The sequence below is a fragment of the Geotrypetes seraphini genome, chromosome 1 (genome assembly GCF_902459505.1).
Source record: "Geotrypetes seraphini chromosome 1, aGeoSer1.1, whole genome shotgun sequence".
Taxonomy (NCBI): domain Eukaryota; kingdom Metazoa; phylum Chordata; class Amphibia; order Gymnophiona; family Dermophiidae; genus Geotrypetes; species Geotrypetes seraphini.
The window spans coordinates 319251173-319274797 of NC_047084.1; the positions used below are offsets into that span (position 1 = coordinate 319251173).

At 44.1% G+C, this 23625-nt stretch overlaps 1 protein-coding gene across 1 annotated transcript in view; it reads left to right on the forward strand.

The window, feature by feature from the left end:
* Positions 1-23625, forward strand: part of CENPE (centromere protein E) — a 539120-nt gene that overhangs the window by 156141 nt on the left and 359354 nt on the right. Inside the window, exon 16 of the mRNA XM_033956806.1 lies at positions 4533-5058. Coding sequence (XP_033812697.1) covers positions 4533-5058 — 526 coding nt within the window. The remainder of the gene's footprint in view (positions 1-4532; positions 5059-23625) is intronic.

Sequence of the window (23625 nt, forward strand, 5' to 3'; positions counted from 1 at the left end):
TGGTGCCTACCTTTTCTGAAGCAGCGATTCTGTAATTGGCACTGTCGTTTGATTGACATATGATGGAGGCCCATGGTTTTGTTTTGTTTTTTTGTAATTTATTTAAATTCAACAGTGTACATAGACAAGGATGCCATATATCCAAGAAAATAATACAACAATAATTGCCTCACATTGCCTAGAAAAACCTCAATGTTATAGCAAACACTGAAGAAAAAAATCTAATTGATGCTTTCCTCCCCCTCCCCCATTCTCCCAAGTAGGTAAAACAGCGGTTAAACTGTAATATTATTCCTCTGTGTACAGCAGCAGAATAATGTTCACAAAAGTAAGAAACTGTGTTAAACATCCTAGTTAAGACACCACAATGTATCCTCATAAGAACATAAGAATTGCCACTGCTGAGTCAGACCAGTGGTCCATCATGCTCAGCAGTCCGCTCATGCGGCGGCCCTCTGGTTTAAGACCAGTACCCTAACTGAGACTAGCCCTACCAGTGCACGTTCTTGTTCAGCAGAAACTTGTCTAACTTTGTCTTGAATCCTTGGAGGGTGTTTTCCCCTATAACAGCCTCTGGAAGAGCGTTCCAGCTTTCCACCACTCTCTGGGTGAAGAAGAACTTCCTTACGCTTGTACGGAATCTATCCCCTTTCAACTTTAGAGAGTGCCCTCTTGTTCTCCCTACCTTGGAGAGGGTGAACAACCTGTCCTTATCTACTAAGTCTATCCCCTTCAGTACCTTGAATGTTTCGATCATGTCCCCTCTCAATCTCCTCTGTTCGAGGGAGAAGAGGCCCAGTTTCTCTAATCTTTCGCTATATGGCAGCTCCTCCAGCCCCTTAACCATCTTAGTCGCTCTTCTCTGGACCCTATCGAGTAGTATCGTGTCCTTCTTCAAGTATGGCGACCAGTGCTGGATGCAGTACTCCAGGTGAGGGCGTACCATGGCCCAGAACAGCGGCATGATAACCTTCTCTGATTTGTTTGTGATCCCCTTCTTTATCATTCCTAGCATTCTGTTTGCCCTTTTTGCTGCCGCCGCACATTGTGTGGATGGCTTCATCGACTTGTCAAACAGAACTCCCAATTCCCTTTCCTGGGAGGTCTCCGGACATCCTGTATTCGTGCATGAGATTTTTGTTACCGACATGCATCACTTTACACTTATCCACGTTGAACCTCATGTGCCATGTCAATGCCCATTCCTCGAGCTTGATTATGTCACGTTGCAGATCTTCGCAATCTCCCTGCGTCTTTACTACTCTGAATAACTTTGTATCATCCGCAAATTTAATCACCTCGCTCGTCGTACCTATGTCCAGATCATTTATAAAGATGTTAAAGAGCACAGGTCCAAGCACTGAGCCCTGCGGCACATCACTGGTGACGCTCTTCCAGTCCGAGTATTGTCCATTTACCCCCACTCTCTGTTTCCTATGCTCCAGCCAGTTTTTAATCCATGTGAGTATTTCACCCTCAATTCCATGGCTTGCAATTTTCCGAAGTAGTCGTTCATGCGGAACCTTGTCGAACGCCTTCTGAAAATCCAGATATACAATGTTGACTGGATCCCCCTTGTCTATCTGTCTGTTTACTCCCTCAAAGAAGTGCAGCAAGTTCGTCAAACACAATCTGCCTTTGCTAAAACCGTGCTGACTGGTCTTCATCAGCCCGTGTCCGTCAAGGTGATCAATGATGCTGTCCTTTATCAGTGACTCTACCATCTTTCCCAGTACCAAGGTCAGACTCACCGGTCTGTAGTTCCCCGGATCTCCCCTCGAACCTTTCTTGAAGATCGGTGTAACATTCGCCACCTTCCAGTCTTCCGGAATCTTTCCCGATTTGATCGACAGATTAGCTATTAGTTGAAGCAGTTCAGCTATGGTCCCTTTCAGTTGCTTGATGACCCTCGGATGGATGCCATCCGGTCCCGTGGATTTATCGCTCTTAAGCCTATCAATCTGCCTAAATACCTCCTCTATACTGACCGTCAATCCTGTCAGCTTTCTGTCTTCGTTTCCAGCATATAGCCTGATGGGTTCCGGTATGCTGTGTACATCTTCTTCGGTAAATACAGATGCAAAAAATGTGTTCAGTTTGTCAGCGATTGCTTGTCCTCCTTTAGTGCTCCCTTTATTCCATGGTCATCCAACGGTCCCACCACTTCCTTTGTGGGTCGTTTCCCCTTAATATATCGAAAGAACGGCTTGAAGTTCTTTGCCTCCTTGGCTATTTTTTCCTCGTCGTCTCTTTTACCACCTTATGGCACCTGCGTTGATTGTTGTTTGTGCTTGTTCCAGTTTTCATCCGTTTTTGACCTTTTCCATTCTTTAAATTAAGTTTTCTTGTGTCTGATCGCTTCCTTCACCTCTACAGCCAGCTGCCGATCTCCGTTCCTCCAGCGGAGGGGGAAGGGGGTCTCGGAGGAAAGGGATCGCGGCCGCTCTGCTGCATCTCTGTTGATGTCATCAGGGACGTGCCAGAGTAAATCAGGGCAGTAGAAGGACCCGAAGCAGCGTGTGGAGACTGCTGCACACGCTGCTGGAATCACCAGGTTTGTAGTCGGGACCGCGGGAAGGGAAAGGGGGGTAGAGGAAACGCTAATGCTGCTCCACAGGGAATTGGTGTGGGGGGAGGGAAATGAAGGGGGAGGAATGCTGCTTTGGACATACAGACAGAGGGAGGAAGGGAGACAGAAAGAAAATAAGAAAGACACAGGGGCAGGGAGATACACAGAAAGACAGACAGACAAAGGGGGCCAGGGACAGAGACAGACAGAAAAAGACAGCGGGAGTCATGTCGGGAGGGGTGCGGGATGCGGCAGAGGGAACTTTTCCAATGGGTGCAACTGGGCGGCTGTCGGGAAGCTCTGATCAGGGGCAGAGCAAGGTAAGTGTATCATAGGGATAAGAAGGAGGAGGGGGGAGAAAAAGGAAGGGACACCTACTGCTGGATAGGTGGAGAAGGAATGAGGTGCTGATGGACAGGGGGGGTGAAGAAAAAGGAACGGAGGCCTAATGTTGGACAGGGGGAGAAGGAAAGAGGTGCTGCTGGACAGGGGTGAGGTAAAACAAAGGGAGAAGGGTTGCTACTGCATAAGGAGAGCAGTGAAGGGGTGGTGGTGGACACAGGGGAGGTAAAAGGAAGGGAGAATGGACAGGGGGAGCAGGCAAAGGGTGGTGATGGACAGCCAAGGAAAAAGAAAGACAGAAAGAAAGAAAGCGGCTAAGGAGAGAGAGAGAAAGAAATAAAGACAGACACACACACATATATTCTAGCACCCGTTAATGTAACGGACTATAAGACTAGTATTCAATATTTGTCCTTCAGTAGGAACAAGTTGCTGTTGATGTGACTTTTTACTGGGGAGATAATAGACTTGAGAAAATGGTGGAAGATTATCTTCCGAAATTCCCAGTATATCTATTAGATATCTCCTAAGTGTAATCTTAGTTATTCTTGGAAAGTTTATCAATTGCAAGTTATTACTACGCGCCTGATTCTCTAATAGCTCCACTTTTCTTCTAAGATTTAAATTGTCTTTAATTATAGTTTCCTGGAGTTGTTTTACTGAAACCATATCCCGCTGAGTCTTTTGAAGTAAATTTTTTTAAGAAGTAATGTCCACTTTTTTTTTTTTTTTTTTTTTTTTTTTTAATAAATCTTTATTCATTTTTAAATCAAATCAACAAGTGCACAAAAATATATCATAAAGTATTTCCAATATAGCACTGTAATATCTAACACATAAAAACTAATGGTGTAAGATCCCCACCCACCCACCCTTCATCACATTCTCAACAAAATAGAATCTTAATTATACATTCTGGTGGAATTTGTTATGCCATATTTTTAAGATGGAAAGAGCAATAGCTATACAAAAAGGGACATATAATAACTTTGCAAAGCTATGGGGGCCATTGGAAAAATATTGTGATGAATAGGCATCAATTCTTTTCTTTTCCTTTTCTTTTCTTTCTTAGTTCTGTTTAGCACACTCAAGGGGGAGGGTGGATTTGGGATGTAATTCAATAAGATATATTATAATATATTGTATAGTAATGTCCACTTTTTTTATTTTTTTTTTCCATATTATTTTTTATTTTCAAATTTTACATGAAGTGTACAAAATATTAAAATACAATTGATAAATAATGTCCACTTTTAATTTTTCCAATTCTTCTGAATGGCAAATAGTTTTATTTTTAATCTTTTGGAAATTAGGACTAATTACTTTCCCAAAGTAAGGTCAATTATTATAACTTCTATAATCAAAAGGACAGGTTATATCTTTCATAACCCTAAAGGCAGTAAATGTGTCTGGCAGTGTCATAGGAATTAGTAGTAGGTTTTTCAGTGCTTGTATTCAGGCAGCATATGGTTCTCATGGTTGACCGCTTTTTCCATCTTGTTTACAATAGCAGTGATTGGAAACATGCATTTATTTTAAATGAAAATAGTATGGGATAATCTTTAAAAAATAGGTTTCATGAATATTGCCTTTGTGTTTCTAATTGCCACTTTCCATTTAGTGTCCCTTATCAGGAAGCAGCCTCAAAGTATATTGATTTAAAGAAAAAAGTTGAAGAGCTGGAATGCAAGTTGCAACTGCTAGCTAGAGAAAAAGCTAATGAAGTGGAACGAAGAAAAGCTCTAGAAGAAAAAATTGTCGCTTTACAGCGGCCTTTACAAGCATCAGAACAGAAATCTGAAATGAAGAGCTTTGAAACTGAGGTTGAAGATTTGGAAAAACAGTCGCATGTTTCAAATGAAACGGAAAATCAAAAAGAAATAGAATTTTTTCAGGAAAATGTAGAGGTATCGGAACAATTGCAAGTGAACCAGGCTGAAGATGCTAAAGGTGAGACAGTAGTCATGGAGAAGGAGACTGCAGATTTGGTCCATGATCAAGTTAACGTAAAAGACTGTGACCTAGAGAACATCTCCATGCCAGAAATACAAGTACAGAGTATCAATACAAAGACTCTTCTGGAGCAGAATATGGAATTGGAAGTACTGCAAAGTCTAAGTAAAGAAGAAAACAATGATGGTAAAATGGTTAGTATTATTGCATCTCTTCCTGTTTTTAAGAATTGTCGCACATTCTGCTGTTGCTGATGTGGTTCAAGATTTATTGCAGAATTGCTTATAGTACTCAATACTATAAATAAGCAATTGCAATTTGTCTAGTTTAAAAAAAAAAAATAAAAAATATTCATTTAAATTAGGGCTGCACATTTAATGCAGTAATAACACGATTAACACGTAAAGAGAATAACACGAGTTAAAATTTTTAAAGTGAATTAATATCCCTTGTCTCCTCGGCTTTGCCCCACCATCTGCTGCCACAATAATCCACTCCCTCTAACATTTTATAGCTTTCATAGGGTCTCCAGCCTGAAACTGTCACTGGGTCATCTTTTTTTCTAATTACTGCAGACAAAATATCCATGTCTTTTTGTATATAAACGTATGATATTATAAACACAAGTCCTTTGTTTGCTATTACAGCAAAGCAGTATGAATATCTGAGGAGCTTGGTAATGCTTTAATCAGTAACAAATCTTGCAGCAAAGTTCAAATGAACTCGACATGGCCTGTGTTTCAGCAACTGCCTGCCTCAGGGGTTTGCAATCTACAAAGCCATGAACATGAGTAAATATATAAGATAATGGTAAAAATACACATAAACATAGATGTTAAGTTGATCGTTGTTCTTTTCCCTATTTTATTATTGTAAAACGTTTAAAATATGATAGTGTTTAATCAAATTTTTAATAAACTTGGATGACTAACATGATATAAATTAAAAACAGATTAATAGCATAAATATTAAAAACAATGTATATACAACTTAAATAATGAGTCGATAGCAATTAGTGACTTAAATGTAATATAACTTAGATGTGTAGATAAAAATTAATATCACTACAAAAGCTGTTAATGGTCATTTAAAAATTTTTGACTTAATAGGAGAATGTAATTATTATTAATTTTTTTTTTAGACAATGGATGCAGTAAAGCTATGGAAAGAGTACATACCTTTTTAAGCTGTACTATTATGCACAAACCATGTGCTAATCTATACAGGAGAGAATAATAGTTCAACTTGCTATGGGCTATATCAGCGGTCTCAAACACGCGAGCCGCATGTGGCTCTCCAAGTTTTATTTGCGGCCCACAGTCTGGACTGGATCATTCTCTTCCTTTTGGAGCAGCAGCGTGTCTGGCCGGTTTGTTCCGTTCAAAGCCGTGGGTTGGTGGCTCCTTGCGCTATCCACTCCTGCATCGGAAGCCTCTCTGACATCACAACATCAGAGAGGCTTCAGACGCAGGCGCGGATCTCTCAAGCAGCCGCCAAGCGTGGCTTTGAACGGAACGAGCCGGCCAGACATGCTGCTGCTCCAGTGGCGTACCAAGGGTGGGGCGGTCCGCACAGCTGGGCACCCTCCACTGTTCTCCCTAGAGTGCGGCTTGTCTAGAGCAGTGGTGCCCAACCTGCTTCCCTTCCCTTCTCACCGCTGCCATCGGGGAACAGGCTGGCACCTTGTTCTTTGATCTCAATACAGCTCTCACCGCCCGACGTCAATTCTGACGTCGAGAAGATATTCTGGCTAGCCAATCACTGCTTGGCTGCCGGGAACGTCCTTTCCAACGTTAGAGTTGACGTCGGGCGGCGAGAGTTGGTCGGCCCCGTGGAGAAGAGAAGCGTAGAGATCTAGACCTGTTCCCGATGGCGTCAGCAACCTATTCCCCGGCGGCGGTGGCATGGGGGAGAGCAGGAAAGAAGAAAGAAAGAAAGAAGAGGGGGGGACAGGGAGCCAGAAACAAAGCAAAAAATGGGACATAGAATCAGAGAAAGACAGACATAGAGAAAGAAAGAAAAAGTTGGGGGAGGGAATAAGGTCTGGAGGAGAGGAAGCATACAGGAGGCTGAAAGAAGGGAAGAAATATTGGATGCACAGTCAGAAGAATAAAGTGCAACCAGAGACTGATGAAATTACCAAACAAAGGTAGTAAAATTATTTTATTTTTAATTTAGTGATTGAAATGTGCCAGTTTTGAGAAAGAAAAGATATTAAACTTTAAATGTGAGTGCTGCAGAAAAAATAGAGTACTTGGAGGGCTGCAGAAAAAATAGTTAATGTCTTATTAAAGAAATGACAATTTTGCATAAGGTAAAACTCTTTATAGTTTATATATCTTTCCTTTTAACTGTTAAAGGAAAGTTTTATAAACTATAAAGAGTTTAATCTCATGCAAAATTGTCATTTCTTTAATAAGACATTAACTATTTTTTTCTGCGGCCCTCCAAGTACCTACAAATCCAAAATGTGGCCCCGCAAAGGGTTTGAGTTTGAGACCACTGGGCTCTATGTACCTGTTTTTACCATGTCTTGTCACATCAGAAGACACTGCTTAAAAGTGATAAACAGCATGAGATGGTGGGAAAATGTCCGGAATGGCTGATCAAGCCTAGGGTAATAGAATAATGTTATTCATGTGCATATAAAGGCTGACATTTTCAAGAATGATCAATTAGACAGTAAAGATGGTACAGTCCCTCAGAGGATTGGAAATGGTTGTGCTAAAGTGTCCATAAAAATACACTGGCAAGTTAGATGCAAAGCAATGATAAAGAAAGCTAAGAGAAAATATGAAGAGAAACTTGCAAAAGAGGTAAAAACTCATAACAATTTTTTTTAGGTACATTAGAATCAGAAAACTTGTGTGGGAATCCGTGGGACTATTGGACGATCAAGGAGCAAAAGGGGCACTCGGGGAGGATAATGCCATAGTGGAGAGACTGAAATTCTAACTGCAAACTACCCCTTGAACCCCTCCTTTCTGCACTCTCCTGTACTTAAGTTGCTGTATAGTCTTGTACTGTCCAAAATGTTTTCCATTGTGATTGTTGGCTTGCAACCCGTTCTGAGCTACTAGGAGGACGGGATAGAAATCGAAATAAATAAATAAATTCTTTGCTTTGGTCTTTACGGAAGAAGATCTAAGCGATCTACCTGAACTGGAAATGATTTTCAAGGATGTTGATGTGGAGGAACTGAAAAATCTCTGTAAATCTGGAAAATGTACTGGGGCCACTTGATAACAGTGATCAAAACATGATCAGATGTGATATAATTTCTGGAGCAAGTACATACAGGAAATCCAGTACAATGGCAGCTTTAAAAAAGGAGACTGATATCTTCTTTCTTTCTTTTTTTTTTTTTTACCGTTCTCCTCATGATATTAGAGGAGCATCAAAATTTACACCAGGCATGGATGTTCAAAAAGACCGTCCTGGAAGCATATATGTATTCCATTTCTTAAAGGAGGATGGAAGACTAAATGTCAGCTGATGTGGTTAATAAGTGAGGTGAAGGAAGCTATAAGAACTAAAAGAAAATCCTTCACAAAGTAGGAGGATCCAACTGAAAATAATAGGAAACGGCATAAGGAATGGCAATTCAAATATAAGGCACTGATAAGGAAGGCAAAGAAAGGCAAAGAAAATTGCATTGGAGGCAAAAACACATAGCAAGTAACCAGGAAAATCAGTTGGACTGCTAGAAGACCAATAGGCAAAAGGGGCCCTCTGAGAAGACAAGGCCACAGTAGGGAGATTAAATTAATTCTTTGCTTCAGTCTGCACCGAGGAAAATGTGGGGGATATACAGGTTCTAACAAATTGCAGCTCTATACTCTCGAGGAGCGTAGGGAGAGGGGAGACATGATTGAGACATTTAAGTACATCACAGGACGGGTCGAGGTGGAAGATGATATCTTCTCAAAGGACCCTCAAACACAAGAGGACATCCGCTCAAACTCAGGGGAGGGAAGTTTCGTGGAGACGTCAGGAAGTACTTCTTCACGGAACGAGTGATAGAGCATTGGAACAAGCTTCCAGTACAGGTGATCGAGGCCCGCAGTATCCCAGACTTCAAGAAAAAATGGGATACCTAAGTGGGATCACTGCGAGGGTCATACCAATGAATAGGGTCGCTAGGATATAGACTTAATAGAGCAAGTCAGTAGAGTTAAGGGGGCCAGTATACTTAAAAGGGGGTCAATGGTATGGGCAGACTTGATGGGCTGTAACCCTTATCTGCCGTCATCTTTCTATGTTTCTAACCTAAATACAAACAACCCAAGTGGTCTAAATAACAATTATTCATACAAGAGGCTATATCCCACTAAATGCAAGCAAAAATTATTTATTAATCCAGGAAAAAGCCTCAGAATTGGAGCCTACGCGAAGACCTATCATGGACTAAACTGTCAGCGTAGTGTTACCACTCCATGCTCCAATCATAGGCTAAAAAAACCTGGAACTTATAGAATCTCTTAATTTATTATTATTTTTTAAATTTTTTAATTTTTATAATATAATAGGTTTAAACCTTAAAGTCTATACTTAAAATTTCATTTTAAATTTTATTGTGGTTAATCTTAGAATTTTACATAAATAGACCCTAAGGAATGTAATCTACTGTTACAACCCTACTATGTATTGTTTAACATTGCTATATTCGCAGAGGTAGAGAAGTTAAAAGTAACTAAATTACTTATCTTAAGCAGTTTTCTAGCAATAAATGCCTGTACAATGGCTATGCCGCCGACGCGGCCAGCGTTTCGTGGGCAATAAGTACATCCACTGCTTCAGGGCTAATGGCCAAAAGACATCAAGGCATCTAAAATAGGATAAAAATATTAGTACCTTACAAGATATTCAGTAAAGCACCAAAAAGACTAATACTCACTGCGTTCTTTATAACTGCCAAACTTTCTCTAGCAAATGCAAAATGGCGACAGCGTTCAGTTTATACACTTCCGTTGACGAGTCAGATCACATGTTCCTATGACGTCACGATCATATTCAAAATTACCTGAAAGTTTAGCTTTAAAGCCTTACTATAGCAATAACACCGATGAAAAAAATTAGTAAAAATGTTGCCACTCCAGATTTCTGTTAAGACCAGAAGGGTCTAGAGTGCCTAATCGATTGATCCAGCGTTGTTCACGCTGGGCTAGGTAGCGTCTAAAATCGCCACCTCTAGTGCTGCGGTTGACAATCTCAATAACAATCCCCTTGAGAGAAAAGAACCCATGATTTTTTTCAACACAATGTTTGGCCAATGGGGCAGTAAGTACTTGATTTTTTATATTACTCTTATGCTCTGTAAGACGAATATTAAATCTCCTTGATGTTTGTCCTACATAGAGCAATTTACAAGGGCATTGCAGAATGTAAATAACCCCTTGGGATTTACAATTAGAGGTGTGTCTTAGCTTATAGTCTATGTTGTCTCTAGGGTTACTAAATATAGTGGTCTTCATCATAATGGTACACATCTGACACGCACCACAACTACGATGTCCTTGGGGAGACGCCTCGGTATAGTCAGATACAACCGGGAGCAAAGGCAGGCACAAGATTTCTTTAAGATTCTGTTTTCTACGATACGCAATCCTTAGGTGAAAGTCCTGAAATGCTCCTGAGATTTTAAGGATCTCCCAATGTTTCCTCAGAGACCGGACAGTTTGATAGCAGTTATTTGAAAAGGTTAAGACACAGGTCATTATACGTTCCTCAGTTGGTAAAGAGTTTTCATTTTTAGGAGTCAACAGATGTTCACGATGGTTGTATAGTGCCCGCTTATATGCAGCAGTGACAGTTTTCAAGGGATATCCTCGTTGCAAAAATCTACTCTTCAGTATATTTGCCTGCCTTTTATATTCTACAGTAGAAGAACATATTCTCCTAATCCTCAAAAATTGGGAATACTGTAAACTTTTCTTCAGTATAGAAGGATGAGCACTGGAGAAAAGAAGAGCAGAGTTACAATCGGTAGGCTTAAAATATACTTCAGTATGAAATTTTCCATCTTTTATTGCAATTTGAACATCTAGAAAAAAGATAGTGTTGTCACTGTATGTATGAGTAAATTTCACTTTCGGATGGCATATGTTTATATATTGAAAAAATTGAACTAGTTCTTCTTCACCTCCGTTCCAAACAATAAATATGTCATCTATGTATCTTATCCAAATTTTGATCTTATCAAAAAATATGGAGGGATATATCCAACTCCGTTCAAACTTGTCCATAAACAAATTCGCCACCGAAGGGGCCATAGTAATCCCCATAGCTATCCCTATTGTTTGTTGAAATAGGGAATCCTCAAACATAAAAAAGCTATCAGTGAGAACAATATTTGCTAGTTGAACCAAAAAATCCGTAGGTATTTTAGGATTTATTCTTCTCTCAAGGGTTTCTTTAATCACATCCATTGCCTCAGCATGTGGGATAATAGTGTATAAAGAACACACGTCGATCGTCACCATTATAGAGTGGGGATCAGGATCAATCAGATCAAGTTTTCTAAGAAATTCTGTAGTATCTTGAATATATGCAGTCGTCTGTTTAACAAATGTTTGCAAAAATTTATCAATATAAATTGAAGAGGCTTCCAATAGAGCACCACAATTAGAGACAATCGGCCTACCAGGCGGGGCGGATATCAATTTATGAATCTTTGGTAACAGATAAAAAATTGGAATTTTTGGATAAGGTACATTTAAAAATCTGAATTCTCTTTTGGTGAGAAAGTCCTTATCAAGAGCCTGTTTTTTTAAATCATTGATTTTTAACTGTAAAGATGCAGTAGGGTCGTTTGTCAAAATAACATAATCTTCACTATGTAATTGTTTATAGGCTTCTTTCAAATATAATTCTCTACTGAGGAGAACAATCTTACCCCCTTTATCCGCTCTTCTTATTACCAAATCCTTATCATTTAAAAGCTTTTTAATAGCTAAATGTTCTCTCTTGCTCATATTGTGACGCTGCCTATAATCACGTGTACATTGGTGATTCCTATCGATATCTGCCATAACTAGTTGATGAAATGTTTCTAGTACTGGGTCCGTCTGACCTGGTGGAATCCATGTAGATTTAGGGGTTACAGTGGATACATCTTTACCAATGGTGTCACAATCAAGCTTAGAAAGAAACGCCTTAACTTTTAGCACTCGAAAAAAATTTTCAATATCTATCTTAGTCTGGAACATATCGACAGGAGTGCTCGGCACAAATGTGAGGCCTTTCGATAATACTGACGCTTCATCCTCAGTCAAGACATGATTAGATAAATTTACAATCTATGTTTTATCAATTTGTATTTCAGACTTAGTTATGTTGTACCCAGAATTCCTTAATATATAGGTCTGTGACTGCTATGGATAGTTTTGACCTCTTTGGGAACGAGTCTGTGGTCTTTGTGGTCTTTGATTTTGATATTGATTTTGATAGTAATTAGGATTTTGATATTGATTCTGATTACGGTTACCACCTCTCCACCATCTTCCTCTACGTGGTTGTCGTGAACCAGAACTCAATGAGTCATCGTCAGAACTATTACTAAAGTTGGAAGATTCTGAAGTGTGATCAAAAGTCACTTTCTTCTCCTTAGCAGGATGCTCAGGTGCTTTAGATTTTAACCATGGATATACTTTTTGTTGAAGGTAGTCCTGTTCATCCCTTTTGTACTTTTTAAATTTGTCTTTCTGAATTTCCATTCTAAAAGTATCTACTTTTGTTTTCATGCTGTCTTGATGTTGTTTAAATTCCACATCAGTAGAATTTTCTCTTAAAGTTTTTAATTTTTCTTCAATTTCTATCTTCATAGCAGACATAGCTTTCTTAGTCCGATCGATAATCAATATCATTAAATCTAATGAGCATTTGTTGAGAACTTAGACCCATTGTAGATTAAATTCAATATCATCGTTAAACATCCGGGGTTTCTTAAATACACGTAAACCTCTAGGGATATACTCCTTTTTACAATATTCTGTTAAGGTGGCTCCGTGTAATTCAGCACGAATGTAACGTTTGGATAACATTCCCAATTCATCCCACAAAAGAGAGTTATTCATTGTAGATTGTTCCCAATTAAGTGTAGTGGAAGAGTCTAATACTGAGCTAATGAAATCTGTGCTAAAGCTTAACCCACTTTGCCAGGATTGCTGTGCCATTTTATTTAAAGAATGGGTAGTACAATAGTGTCTAACCTAAATACAAACAACCCAAGTGGTCTAAATAACAATTATTCATACAAGAGGCTATATCCCACTAAATGCAAACAAAAATTATTTATTAATCCAGGAAAAAGCCTCAGAATTGGAGCCTACGCAAAGTCCTATCATGGACTAAACTGTCAGCGTAGTGTTGCAGGTTCAGCATAAAACAGAAGACAAATCCACCACAGATCAGAAGACAGACAAAACAGTGGAGGAGATAAAAAGCATAGTCTATGGCGTTCAGAGATGGATTTATTAATGCATAAGGGTCGATCTTTGTTCAATAATATATCCATCTGTTTGAATGCTATAGACTGTTTTTTGTCTGCTCTGCTGGAGAGTTACCAATGCCAGAAATGTTATTCAATGCTGATGAGCCAAAGAAACTGAAACAAATCTCAGTAACACTGGAAGATGTAATGGGGTAATTTAACAAACTGAAGAATAGTAAATCACCTGGACTGGATGATATACATCCCAGAGTACTGATAAGAATTGAAAGATGAACTTGCAGAGATATTGTTATTAATTTATCATTTATTTTCAAAATCAAGCAGGGAAGATAGGAGGGAGTCCAATGTAAAGCTGGTTTTTACAAAGGGTTCCAGAGGTGATCCAGGAAATTTGGCCAGCGAGTCTGTTGCTGGACAAAATAGTAGAGGCTATTTGTTAGAGAATGACACGGGGACAAATTTTTCCTGTAGGAACTCATTTTTCTATCTTGCCCCACGAGTTCTTTTCCAGTCCCTGCAATATTCCTGCAAGCTCCGTCCTCATCTGCACAAGCCTCAAACACTTTAAAATCATGTGTTCGAGGCAGGTGCGGTTAAGGCAGAACTTACATGAATGGGGCGGGGACTGGATGGGGGAATTGAGTTCCTTTGGGGACAGAGACAAGTTTGTCCCCATATAGTCTAACTATTATAAAGAATAATATTACAGAGTTTATACATAAGCTTGGATTAATGAGATAAAGCCAGCCAGGGGAAATCTTACCTCCTTAATCTACTACATTTCTTCAAAGGGATGAATAAACATGTGGATAAAGGTGAGCTGGTCAATTATTGTATCTGGATTTTCAAAAAGCCCTTCCACAGTGGGGGGGATTTGGCTGAAATCATGGATCTCCGTGACCCAGATCTGGGTGAGGTTCTGGATCTTGGGGAGAATCCTCGCTGTGTGGAGATTATTCAAGCCTGTGTTCATAGGGGTTATTTCAGAATCTCTTCAGGAATTGAAATTGGAAGCTAGCCAGTCTTTGGCAGCACAGAGCCCTCTTAAAGTGTATCATGAGGCCACAGCCTTCCTAGTCATCTGAACATTGCAAAGATGCAGTCGGATCCCTGGGAAGTATCGGAGGATTCTCTGAGAGTGGCCAATGCCATATCTTAGCTATATCTGATGGCAGAGGCCTTTAATCAGCGTTTTGTTTCTCCAGAGATGGACTCCCTGGTGGCGCAGGGAAAGCATATCTCTCTCCCCAGTGAAGGCGGGGTGGCACTGAAGGACACAGAAGACTGCAGGTTTTATTTTATGCTGAATGACTTTGATTCTGCTGTCTCATGTTTTAGAGCGGCCGCAGCAGCATCCTTTATCACTAGAGCCTGTCGTGCCAAGCTGGGTCATGATCTTGACACCATCATGCTTATGGATGTTCCATTTTGATTTCTGGAGTGGTCTATGTGGCTAATGCCTTGTATGACTTTATTCAGAGTGGTGAACTAGTTGTCTGCTTTCTCTATCTATTGCCGCATGCTAGATGTTGTGGATTAGGCAGTGGTCCAGTGACTTTTTGTCCAAGGCGACCTTCAGTAAACTGCCCTTTATGGGGCAATTATTGTTTGGTAAAGGTCTGGATGATCTTATGGCTAGTGTGCAGGACCATTGGGCTAAGTTCTTCCTGGACGGCAGGCCCTGGTCTTCTGTGGCTCCAGGGTGTTCTAGTTATCCCAGGACAAGCAGGCAGCATATTCTCACGTATGGGTGACGACATCCATGGAGTCCCGATGCGGACAGCTGCACAAGCAATCTTGCTTGAACTTTAGAAAGTTTGCGACTGATCACACCGCACATGTGAAAATGCCTTCCCGCCCGACGCAGGGCACACGTCTCTTCAAGTTTTCTTTCCCTCACGGGCTTCTTGGTGGCAGGGCCTATTTACAATGCATTTACCTTGGACTAACTTTTGGTTGTGGCAGCTCCCTCGTCGATGTCCTGTTTTGGGGGAATCTTCACCTGCCTTCAAAAACAACAGAGGACTATTGCGTGTCATGGCATTGAGCGCATTCATGCCAACTCTACTGCGACCACCTTGCATTTCCGCCTAATTTTACAAGGGTGGCATCTCATTCTTAGCCTCCTTTTTAGGCGAAATGTGATACATTGAGTAGCCAAGTCTAAGGGGTACCAGTGTCTTACATCTGCCACCAGTATCGACCAGGGACGATGTTGAGGGTATCCATGCTGCCGCTGGTACCAATGCTGCTGAGGGTACTGAATAATATTCATTCAATGGTGTCAGTGCTCCTGATCATAAGTGCAACACCAGTATGATGAGCATCCAAGTTACAAAGATCAGGGCAGAGATTCCAAAAGCAGTTTCCTGCTCTCTCCGCTATGTAATACCGCTGATGCGGCAGGTACCTTCAACAATAAATTGTCATTCTTCCTGTTTTCTATCCTAGTGTACCATCCATACAACGTTCTTTCACTTTGTTTTGTGTTGATGGGTGATTTCATATGGACCTTTATTTTTCACTTCATTGGACTTTTCCAGACCTTAAAAAAAATGAAAATGAACTCTTGTCTCCATGCTGATTTGGACATTTCTACTCTGATGATCTACCTTACCTGGCTGATGTTGGTTTGCCTACGGCAAGCTGGATGCTCTTTTTCACTTGGAGTTTGGAAGCCTGACTCACTCTCATGTGGACTCATTCGGTACAGGTCCAATCTCAGCGTTGTTCCATACTGTGTGTGGATGGACTTTGACACCTTCGATCATCATCGAGCCATGTTTCTTGACATCAGACTACCACTGCTCCACCACTAGTCTCTGGTAGTACAGTACCCTGGCGTATTTCCAGGGTGTGAAGGTAGACTCATGGACATTTAGCAAAGCCTCCCATCAGTGTACAGCCTGTCAGAAGAACTCCCTGCTCATTCACCACTGTTTTCAGGCATGTTATAGCAGTGAATCTCATCAGTGTACAGCCTTGTCGGAGGAACTTTCTGCTTCTTTAGCATCATGTTTCCATTGTACCAGCAACATTTTCAAACAACTTGTCCGAGTGGAAGCAACTGGCTCAATGTGTAAAAGCCCTGTGCTCATCTTTCAGAAGAGGTTGTTCAACCCACAGCACATCTTCACTATAACAGAGACTAATATCGAGGTACAGCCTGTCTGAGGTACTCCAGTTTCAGCATCATACTAATCCTTCCTGTAACAGGCTGTTGAGAACTGGTTATACCAAAACTCTATGTTGACCTATGGAGTTTTTTCATTTATAATTTTTACTTCATCCAGTACTTGAAATTGTGGATTAAGACCACACTGTCCTATTTTGAATCTTCACTGCGACCTCAGGCTTTCACTATACCACTTCAAAATTAGGCTACCACTGTATCGTCAATTAGTGCTGCCCTATTCAGGAAAAAAATTTTTGATTTGATTCAGCCTATTGAATCAATTATTCGATTCAATTTTTCTTTCCCAATTGGGTGGTGTGTTGTTTTTTTTTTTTTGGGGGGGGGGAGGGTTTCAAACATCCTGTTGGGTTAAATTTATAGCCTCTTCACCCCCTTTGCCTTCTCCTAACTACACTGGCGCTGTGGTGTAAACAAAATAAGCAAAAAAAGACTTTTCCTCTCTGTTAAATCCTAGCTCATGTTTGTGGTCTAACACCAGCTCTGGCAGGATACATGTTTCAAATCTAACATATAATCACAAAACAGAAAATAAAATTATTTTTTCTACTTTTTGTTGTCTGGTCATTATTCAAATCTTGTTGGTCCCAGGCTCTGGTTATCTTCTGATAACTTGCTTGCCAGGGTCTCCTTCTTTCTCTGTGCTAACCATCCATTTTCCATCTCTGTCTTCCCCTTCCGTTTCTCTTCCCTCCCCCGGAAGTCTAGCATCTTTCCTTTTTTCATCTCCATCCACAGATCCACCTTTTCTCAACTACCCGTTCTTCAGCATCTCTCCCTTCTTCCCCACCACCCCAGGGGCCACCATTTCTCCCTTTTTTCCCAACTACCTTCCTATCCAGTATCTCTATCCCCCCCTCCACACCATCTCTTGTGTCCAACCTCTCTCCCTTTCTGTTCCTTCCCTCCCTAAATCCCATTGTTCACCATCTCTCTCCCTCTCCTGTTTTTAGACACATTATTTCTTTTCCCCAAAATCTAGCAAATGCACGTCTCTTTGACCCCCTCTTCCCTCCCTCACTCCATGTACTTCTATACCAGGGCCCCCCCTCCCCTCAAGGTCTTCCCCCCTGAAGGCCTCTGCACACCCCGAAGGCTTGCACACCCCTCCCCCCCCCCCGGAGAGCCTTCCAAATTATGATAGAGGGATGGGGATGCCTGCCGTTTGACTTGCTGGTCCACCAAGAAGGCAGCTCATTTCTTCAGCTGTTGCAAGCAAGGCTGCAAAGGATTGGACACCATGGTGCAGCCTTGATCACAGGAGGCCTTCTCTTTCCTCTGTGGCCCATGATAGGCCGACTTCTGAGAAGAATCGAGACACTAGGGTTGGCCGATTCTCGTGGCGCCCGACTGGCCAGAATGTCTGTGGTATGCCAACCTGGTTCATTTGCAGCTGGATCAGGGTCTCCAATTTCCCTGTCGCTCGCGTCTTCTTATGCAGAGTCCCATGGCCCTGCAGGATCTGGACACAGCAAGAGAAAGTCGACCGTTGCAGTGTATGCAAAGTCTTGGATATATTTTATTCTTAGTGCGCCCAGAGCGAAGACCCGAGCTCAACATCGATACCAATTGTACTAACTGTTCTTCAAGAAGGCCTGAAAAAGGGACTTGTAGTTTGCTCCCCGAGTGTTCATATGGCTGGACTTTCCTGCTTTGGTCCCAATCCCCTTGGGAGTTCTCTGGCCACTCAGTTGGATGTGGTCAGGTTTTTAATTTTTTTAAATTCTTTATTTAAATTTTTGGCATAATCATCAGTCAAATAAGAAAAAATACAGTGTTAACAGAAATATTCCTTACAAGAAAAACTTGGAAATTTAAACATTGAAATAATAATTATCCCAGGACAAGCAGGCAGGTATTCTCACTAGTGGGTGATGTCATCAGACAGAGCCCCGGTACGGACGTCTCACAAGCACGTGTTGCTTGTAGAAACTTAAAGTTTCTAGATGCCCGCACCGCGCATGCGCCGGTGCCTTCCTACCCGGAGATCCGGGCGTGTCTCCTCAGTTCTTTCTTTTCCGCGGAGCTGAGAAGTTCAACTTCTTCATGCGCTAGCTGAATTCAGTTAAATTTGCCTTCCTTGTCCGCGTTTTCGTTTCTTTTAATTACAGTTAACAGTTCTTTTCTTTTTCAGTAAAAAAAAAAAAAAAAAAAGAGAAGATTATTTCCTCCGGCGGGTCGAACGGGCCGGCCACGTGGCTCAGGCCCACGGGCTTCGACCTCGCGGCAGAGATTTTCCGGCCTATGTCCCGGCCAATCACCGGTTTTAAAAAGTGCAGCAAGTGCCAACGCGCGATTTCACTCACGGACCCTCACTGGCGCTGTTTGCAGTGTTTGGGCCCTGACCACATCCCGAAATCGTGCGGGCCTTGCTCTACCCTTACGGCACGCTCATTCAAGCGGCGTTGCCTATTGTGGGAATCGATGTTCAAGATGGACGCAGCTAAAGATCCCTCAGCCTCCACTTCATCCGATACTTCCCCGGTTCGGGCGAAACCGGCATCGACTCCTCCTGCATCGAGTGCGGCGAAACCGGCATCGCTCGCCCCGACACCATCCACGAGCTCGACGTCGGTGCCTGCCCCGGTCTCCTCGGTTCAGGTACCTCTTCCTTCCACAGTGCCACCAATGGTCATCAAAGTGCCGAAAGCTACTAAGCAGAAGCACTCGACCTCGAAGGAGCGCGATGCCCGTGCAGGAGGACCCCCTTTCGGTGCGGATCCCTCCCTATCGGCTTCGCTACGGTCCGTGCTGGAAGCTCAATTCGTTGAGCTCATGCAGACCATCGGACCCGGGCTCATCGCTGCCATACAGGGTGACCTCCCGGTACCGGTCCAAAGGGGCGGTCCGCCCCCTCCCCCTCCCCCACACCGTTCGACCTCGACAACCGACGAGGACGAACGGGGGAGGGCGGCGATACCCACGTGGCAAGCCTCGCTTACCGACATGCCGCCATTAGAACCCATTACGCCTCCGCGCCAACATGGGACCAGACCTCCGATCGATACTCGAAGCCCTGGGCATAGTCAGGAAGAGTTCCTCCGTACTCCTTACCAGACTTGGGTAGCATCGCAGGAACCCGCATCGCAGACCCAGTGGCGATCCACTGCTTCCAGCCCTATCCACTTGGGGGCCTCGGGAGACCATGCGATGCACAGACGATCCCGATCCCCGTCCCGCCACCGAGACGGACACCGATCGAGACACTCATCCTGGCACTCCTCACGCCATTCGGAGGTGTCACCGCAGAAAAAACTGCAACGTAGGGGATACTCCTCATCAGAGGCGTCCCCTCCGAGGGGCCCGGAGTACGAGGAGACACCGGTGCCCGATTCTCCTTGTCACTCCCCGATGTCCACGGACCTGGAGGCCTCCTCCTCCGCCAGCCCGTCTCACAGACCGACGCTGGCGGAACAATTGTCCTTTTCATCATTCCTCCGACAAATGGCGGATGATCTGGATGTGACCCTTGACACGGGCTCCCGATACTCCAAAGAGTATCTGGACACCATGCACTTACCTAACCCTCCAACGGAGTCGCTTCGGCTCCCCCTGCATAAACTACTGGACCAGACCTTCATGCAGTGCTTCGAAACGCCGTATTCCATACCGGCGATCCCCAGCAAACTCGATGCTCGATACCGCATCGTGCACCATAAAGGGTTCGAGGGCCCCCAACTCTCCCACCAATCCCTGCTGGTCGAGTCCTCCCTAAAACGCTCTCACCCCTCCCAGGTCTACGCCTCTGTACCGCCGGGCCGAGAGGGGAGAACGATGGACAAATTTGGTAGAAAATTCTACCAAAACTCCATGATGGCGTCACGGGTGCTAAACTACACCTTCTTTTTCTCTTCCTATCTGGAGTTCTTCTTGCCGGTGCTCCGCAAGTTCACTCCGTTCATAGACAACCAAGCTCGATTCGAGTTCGAGGAAGTGGTAGCCTCCCTCTCCCAATTACGCCTCCAGCTGATGCAATCCTCCTTCGATGCATTCGAACTCTCGGCACGCGCCGCCGCAAGCGCGGTAGCTATGCGTCGCCTGGCATGGCTCCGTACCATCGATATGGATCCCAACCTACAGGACAGACTCGCCAACGTACCATGTGCTGGAGCTGACCTGTTCGATGAGTCTATCGAGACTGTTACCAAGAAGCTGTCGGATCATGAAAAATCCTTTCAATCCATCCTGCGGCCCAAACCCAAACCTCAACAGTCTCGACCTTCCAGGCCACCCCTGATTTACCAGCGGCGTTACATGCCCAGACAAACGCCTGCTGCGAGACAGCCTGCGAAGAGACAACCTCCCCAGAAGTCTCAGCAAAAACCTCAGCCACCGGCCGTACCTAAGGCCCCCCAGCCCTTTTGACGCCCCCCCCCCGGGAGCATAACCTCGGCCTCTCCCATAGGGGGCCGCCTCCATCTCTTTTACCATCGATGGGAGGCCATAACTACGGACCTATGGGTCCTCACCATCATAAGAGAAGGATACTCTCTTCAATTCCACCGGGTCCCCCCGGACCACCCTCCAAGAGAGTATCCTTCAAGCTCGACGCAGACCGCCCTTCTCCTTCAGGAAGTCCAAACCTTACTCCAGCTTCGGGCTGTCGAGCCGGTCCCTTCAGACCAATTGAACCGAGGGTTTTACTCCCGGTACTTCCTCGTCCCGAAGAAAACGGGCGACCTGCGACCCATTTTAGACCTTCGGGCCCTCAACAAGTTCCTGGTCAAAGAGAAGTTTCGCATGTTGACTCTGGCTTCTCTATACCCCCTCCTCGAGCAGAACGACTGGTTATGCTCCCTGGATCTCAAGGAGGCCTACACTCACATCCTCATTCACCCGGCCTCCCGAAAGTTCCTCAGATTTCGGGTGGGAAATCTGCACCTACAGTATCGAGTGCTACCATTCGGCCTATCTTCGTCCCCCAGAGTCTTCACAAAGTGCCTGGTGGTAGTGGCCGCAGCACTCCGGGACAGGGGTCTACAGGTATTCCCATACCTCGACGACTGGCTCATCAAGGCCCCGTCAGCCCCAGAGGTCACTTCAGCGGCCTTGGCTACAACCTACTTCCTCCAGAATTTGGGCTTCGAGATCAACTTCTCCAAGTCTCACCTACAACCCACCCAGTCCCTCCCCTTCATCGGAGCGGTCCTGGACACCACCCGACTCCGAGCATTCCTACCTCGGCAACGCATGGAATCTCTTCTTCATCTCTGCCAGTCGGTGTCTACTCGCCAAACCCTACCGGCGAGACAACTGATGGTGCTCCTGGGCCATATGGCCTCCACAGTACATGTGACACCCTTTGCCAGACTCCACCTCAGGATCCCCCAGTGGACCCTGGCATCACAGTGGAATCAGACATCCGATCCACTATCCAAACGCATCTTAGTCACACCTGCTCTTCGGCAGTCTCTACTTTGGTGGATGACCTCTTCGAATCTATCCAGAGGTTTGCTGATGCACTCTCCCCCCCATCAGAAAGTTCTCACGACCTTTCGTCGAATTACGCATGGGGGGCCCACCTGGAGGGTCTCCGCACCCAAGGATTCTGGACCAATGCGGAGAGACTACACCAAATCAATCTACTGGAACTCAGAGCCATCTTCAATGCGCTCCAAGCTTTCCAACACCTACTCCACGACATGGTAATCCTCATTCGCACAGACAATCAGGCCGCCATGTATTATATCAACAAGCAAGGAGGCACGGGCTCGGCCCTCCTTTGCCAGGAAGCTCTACGAGTCTGGGACTGGGCGGTGCGCCACAACACCCTACTCAGAGCAGTATACATCCAGGGGGAGAACAACGTCTTAGCAGACAAACTAAGCCGTCTGCTACAACCGCACGAATGGACTCTCCATTCCAGCCCCCTTCACCAAATCTTCACGCAATGGGGGACGCCTCAGATAGACCTCTTTGCGGCTCCCCACAACGCCAAACTGCCTCAGTTTTGCTCCAGGATCTACACTCCTCATCGCCTCGAGGCAGATGCTTTTCTACTGAACTGGGGGAAACGATTTCTGTATGCATTCCCACCATTCCCGCTGATCCAGAAGACTCTGGTCAAGCTGAAACTCGAACGGGCAACCATGATTCTAATAGCTCCTCGGTGGCCCAGACAACCTTGGTTCTCCCTCCTACTTCAACTCAGCAGCAGGGAACCAGTACCACTTCCAGTGTTTCCTTCACTACTTACTCAACAGCAAGGATCACTACTTCATCCCAACCTGCAGTCTCTCCACCTGACAGCTTGGTTCCTCTCAACGTAACCCCTCACCAATTCTCACAAGAAGTGAGGGAGGTCTTGGAAGCTTCCAGGAAGCCCGCCACTCGACAATGCTACTCCCAGAAATGGACCAGATTCTCCTCATGGTGCGTTTCTAAGTCAAAGGAACCTCAGCGAGCTTCCTTATCCTCCGTGCTGGACTATCTCCTGCACCTATCTCAATCTGGGCTCAAGTCCACATCCATACGAGTCCACCTGAGCGCTATTGCGGCGTTCCACCAGCCCCTACAAGGGAAACCCCTCTCGGCCCATCCGGTGGTCGCCAGATTTATGAAAGGACTCTTCCATGTTAACCCTCCTCTCAAACCACCCCCAGTAGTTTGGGACCTCAATGTAGTCCTTTCCCATCTCATGAAGCCCCCGTTTGAACCACTCAACAGGGCCCCTCTGAAGTATCTCACCTGGAAAGTGCTTTTCCTTGTAGCCCTTACGTCCGCTCGCAGAGTCAGCGAACTCCAGGCATTGATGGCGGACCCACCATTCACAGTATTCCACCATGACAAGGTGGTCCTCCGCACTCACCCGAAATTCCTGCCTAAGGTGGTCTCCGAATTTCATCTCAACCAATCCATTGTACTTCCAGTATTCTTCCCTAAGCCTCATTCTCACCACGGAGAATCGGCCCTTCACACTCTAGACTGTAAACGTGCCTTGGCTTTCTACCTGGATCGCACCAAGCCACACAGAACCACTCCTCAACTTTTTGTCTCCTTCGACCCTAACAAGTTGGGAAGACCCGTATCAAAGCGCACCATCTCTAATTGGATGGCGGCTTGTATCTCTTTCTGCTATGCCCAGGCTGGATTATCACTCCCTTGTAAGGTCACAGC